General features: G+C 39.4%; 1 protein-coding gene across 1 annotated transcript; it reads left to right on the top strand.

Moving 5' to 3' along the window:
* Window positions 1-1644: 1644 nt before the first annotated feature.
* Window positions 1645-3179, top strand: LOC120271602 (uncharacterized mitochondrial protein AtMg00310-like). The gene is made up of 2 exons (XM_039278282.1): window positions 1645-2332; window positions 3049-3179. The coding sequence occupies exons 1-2, from the start codon at window positions 1645-1647 to the stop codon at window positions 3177-3179; spliced, it is 819 nt and encodes a 272-aa protein (XP_039134216.1).
* Window positions 3180-5172: the final 1993 nt, after the last annotated feature.

Raw genomic sequence — 5172 nt, 5'->3', positions numbered from 1 at the left:
GTTTCTCCAAGATCTGCTGTTGCAGGAACCCCCGGAAGTTGGGCGTCGTTATTCTTGGATAAATGCCCAAGCGGATCCGATCTAGGTTAAGCTGGACAGATTCATTATTAACAATGAATGTGCTAGCCTCTTCCCTAGGATGATCCAGAACAGTCTGTCTCGTTTGGGGTCGGATCATGTCCTCATCCAGCTTGAGTTAGAAAATCACTGCTTTAAACCGCGACCATTTAGGTACGAGTTAGCCTAGTCCACGGTGGAGGGATTTGAAGATCTTGTTAAGCAGTGGTGGGAGGTTTGCTCCCTACAGGGTTGTGGTGCCTTTGTCTTTTCAAAAAAAATTGATGGCCCTCAAGCCCCAACTGCGTGTTTGGGCGAAATTTTCGTTTGGCTCCATTAAACTCAAGAAACTTGCTCTGCTGAACGAATTGGAAATGCTGGACTCTGCTAAGGAGACCAGGCTCCTGCGGAAGACGGAGTGTAAACGAGAGGAGGATATCATATCGGATTTATTCCTTCTTCGTAAGACATAAGAGTTGTACTGGAAGCAGCGTTCCAGGTTGCAGTGGTTGAAAGAGGGTGATGAGAATACCAGCTTCTTCCATGTCGTGTCAAACAGCCGTAAGTATAGGAATTTCATACCTAATATCACCTTCGATGGTGATGTTTTGACTAATCCGAAAGAGATTGGGAAAGCATTTGTTGCTCGCTTTCACCAGCAATTTTGGTCCAAGCGTTCGTCTCGCTTGCTGATTGATTTCCGTAAACTGTTGGCCAATAGGAATTATGTGGATTTATCACAGTTGGAAATACCATTTTCAATAGAGGAGGTCAAGGCGGCGGTCTTTGACCTTGGCAAAGATAAGGCTCCCGGCCCCGATGGCTTCCCCTTGCAGTTCTTCAGACAATTTGGGAGTTAGTCAAATCGGACCTGATGCAACACTGCGAGGACTTCTATTGGGGGAGAGCGAATCTTGAGCGAATTAATTGGGCTAGCATTTCCCTTATCCCCAAGGTGGAGACTCCTAAGTCTTTTGGGGATTTCCGACCCATCAGCTTGATTAACTCCACGCTAAAAAATTTTATCAAAAATTTTAGCGACTCATCTTAGTGCGTATATGAATTCTTTGGTTCCTACGGATCAATCGGCTTTCTTGAAGGAAAGGTGTATTCTTGATAATATTGCCACGGCCGAAGAACTGATTTTTAGTTTCCATAAACGTAAACTCCCTGGGTTTATTTTAAAAGTGGACTTCGCCAATACTTTTGACCTTGTGGATTGGGATTTCCTTTTCGATCTACTGCTCGCTCGTGGTTTTGGGGATAGATGGGTTAGTTGGATTAAATGTATTTTGAGCACTTCGAAAGCGTCGATCCTTGTTAACAGATCCCCAAATGGGTACATTAGGTACAAGAGAAGGCTGAGACAAGGTGATCCTCTGTCTCCCCTGCTCTTTGTTCTGGTGACTGATGTGCTTAGTTCGATGTTTACCCATGCGCTTAATGCTAAGATCTTAGTTGGGGTTCCGTTGGGGAATTTTTGGAAGCAAATGCAATCTGTATTACACGGATGATCTTTTGGTTTTAACGTCTGGGGGTGTTGAGGACCTAAGGATTATTAAACTGATTCTGTATCTCTTCGAATGGATGACGGGACTTGAAACTAATTTTGCTAAAACTTGCCTATACTCGAGTAGAGTAGGTGAACTCACAGCTCGGGTAAAGACGGAGACCCTCCATTGTAATAGAGGTCTGCTCCCTATCACCTACTTGGGCATCCCAATTTCGGGTCGTAGACCCCGTAGGCAAGACTGGGATGGGATCATTCACAAGGTGAGACGTAGGCTATCGTCCTGGAAGCTGCGTCACATCTCCTTAGGTGGTCGCCTTACCCTTGTGAATTCGGTCATGTCCGCTATCCCAACGTACTGGATGTCCATTTTTTGCTTACCGGTTTGGGTCATCAATGACATTGACCGCATCAAAAGGGACTTTCTTTGGTCTGGTCTTGATATTAATCATCCGGGTTGCCGCCTGGTAAGCTGGAAACTTCTCTGTCGACCTAGGGATCAGGGTGGCTGGGGTATCCTGGATCTTGCTAAATTTAACCAAGCGCTTTTGGGAAAATGGTGGTGGAAATACATGATGGATCCTGATTGGGATGGTGCAAAGGTCATTCTTTTTAATTATGGATCTACTCGGTCGAAGTTATGGCCTAATCAGGCTGGAAGGATTTCCTTCTTTTGGAAAGGTGTCTTGAACTACTTGCCGGCTCTTCGGAGCTGCTTAGCTCAAGATGTGGTCTCTAACAAGGATACCCTTTTCTGGAAAGATAGTTGGTTGGAGGGTTGTGCTCCTATAAACTGGTGGCCTGAGGCATTCAGGGCCAGCCATAGCCCAACGATACGGTGCTCAAGCTTATCCACTTGTTGAACGAGCTTCCTTTTATCGGTAATGAATCGATTAATCAGATCCGTGTGAGATTGCAGACGGCAGATAGCAGGCTTGTGGATAATATTCGGTGGAGATGTAATGGGAATGGTATTTTCTCGGTTAAATCCTTCTACAATTTCCTTATTGATGGGGGTCTCCGGTGTCCAATTTCCCAGTTCTTTTGGCGTGGGGGATGCCCCAAAAAAATCAACCTCTTCAACTGGATGGTGTGGAAAAACATAATCCTGACTTTGGAGAATCTGGCTAGAAGGAGGTGTAACAGGCTGCCTACCGACACGTGCGTCTTGTGTCACGCTAGCTCGGAATCGACTGACCACTTGTTCATTCACTGTCCCGTTGCAAAACTTTTATGGGAGTACTTTTCTGCAATTCTACACTTACCCCGGTTATCGTACTCCATCGAGGACCTGTGGGGCCGGTGGAGGACATGCTTGCACCATGACAGAAGGGCTTTTGGAGACTTAGTTGCGAAGGCTTTAATTTGGATTGTTTGGCTAGCTAGGAGTGATTGTATTTTTAATGCCAATGTTACGCCTGCTCATTGTCTCATTGTGAAAATTGATCATATGCTTGTATCTTTGTGCTCTTATGTCGCAGAGGGCCCTAGAACGAAGATGGAGGATGACATCAGCACGGTGAGAAGAAGTCTGGAGTTTCTCGACCCTCGTGTTCAGGAGATTGGCGAGACTCAGACCTCTGAGGAGACACACATTCCTGGCTCTATCTAGGTTCTGAGTTAGTATGTTCGCTTGGGCTCCTGCCCGTTTTGTTGTTTTCTTTTGTTGTACTTAACCACACCTAGTGGTTGGGGTCTGTTGTACTTTTGTTGTTTTTAATGTGAAGTGATTTATCCACCTTTTCAAAAAAAAAAATTACAAATGGTTCAACATTGAAGAGAACCATCAGTAAAGCCTCAATCTACTACCCAAAATTAAACAATAAAATTTGTGCAATGCTAATCAGAATAAATCATATATAGCATTTGATTAATTATAACAATATTATCATTTTTCTAATTAAATAAATTTAAATTTTAAAATTGGAATTCTTGAGTAAAATAATAAATAAAATTAATTTTTAAATAATAAAATATATCATAAAATATGATAAATAAACAAATAAAACTTTTAAAAATTTGATAATGGAACATTTCATCAATTATTCAAGAGCAAATTTGAAAGTATTCTTGTACATAGATTATCCTTGAATGGAATTCTAAATTCATTAAAATTAGATTAGTATAAGAATTTAATGTTTATATAATTACCACTTTTTCTGTCAAACAAGTTGAGTTTTTGTTTTATTAATAAATTGTACTATAACATTTTTGTCATAATAGAGGAGAACTAGTACTATCTCTATAATAGTATTCTACACTAAAAAATTGATACTTTATGTTTTTTTTGTTTGTCTCCTCGAATTGGAAGTTAAAGATTCAAATCATTCATAACTTTAAAATAAGGGTTTGCGAAAGAAATTTACATATATAACTTATCTATGACTTTGTTCAAAAACAAACCAACCAGTAGGTGTGGATTTGATTTTTGATTGATTTTATAGTTTATAGGGAGTGACGAGTTAAAACCTAGGTAGTCAGAACCGGACCGGACCTTCGAACCGGAGGAGGCCAAGGTTCAAGGGTCAAAAGGTCCAACCGGGGTTGAACCGGGTCGAACCGGATTTAATAAATAAAAATATAAAATAAAATACATTAAATATTGTATTAATTTTTAAATCAAATACACATTCTATATTAATTTTCAAATCAAATACACAACCTATGAAACAAACAAGTATTGATTCCATATTCAAAACACAACATTTAACAACATTTAGTTAAACTAAATTGATATGAAACACTAAATAATATTAATCTCATCAAGTCTTGAAGGCTTGATTAATAATCAATAAGTTGATAAGAATCATTAATCAATAATCATTAAATCATAAGATAATTATTAATTAGATTATCATTAATTCATAATACTATAGATAATTAGATATAAATATAAGATATTCATATTACTAATATCATATTAGGCTAGTTTATTTAAGTTTTTTTAATTTTTTTTAATTAAGTTTTAAAACCGGGAGAACCGGCCCGGTTCATCCGGTTCCCGGTTGAACCGGGCGGTTCTCCCGGTTCATGGCCGGTTTTCCATTGCCCGGTTTTCTGAGCTGAACCGGACCGGCCTAGTGCCCGGGTCCGGTTCAACCCGGTTGGACCGGCCGGTCCGGTCCGGTTCTGACTACCTAGGTTAAAACATCAATACATAATAAATAAATAAATAAATAAATAGATAAATCGTTCATCATGGCCATCTCTTTCAACTCCATGACCATTATTAATTCCGTTCCAGTGCCTCATCATGCTGCACCATCAAATAGTTAGATGCTCCATGATATTATCTTCCAGATCCAATAGGTGACTATAAAAATAGTTCACAACCGTTGGACCAAATTCCAAAATCAATTCTCACCGTCGAATCTGATTTGTAGCCCCAAAACATAAAAAAATTAATAAACAACAACCTGCTCCACTCCTGCACATAAGCAACAAGGCACTATTTATTATTATTATTTTTTTTTGAAAGAGAGTATTTATAAAATTGTTCATTTTCCTCTTATATGTTTGTGTTTTTCTCTGTCAAACCAGCAATCTCTCATTTTTTTTTTATTTTTTGCAAATTTTTAAAACATCAATATAAAATCTTTTACCTC

This window comes from Dioscorea cayenensis, chromosome 11 (assembly GCF_009730915.1).
Source record: "Dioscorea cayenensis subsp. rotundata cultivar TDr96_F1 chromosome 11, TDr96_F1_v2_PseudoChromosome.rev07_lg8_w22 25.fasta, whole genome shotgun sequence".
NCBI lineage: Eukaryota > Viridiplantae > Streptophyta > Magnoliopsida > Dioscoreales > Dioscoreaceae > Dioscorea > Dioscorea cayenensis.
The sequence above is the reverse complement of the archived record's forward strand: the minus strand, read 5'-3'. Positions and strand labels throughout refer to the sequence as shown.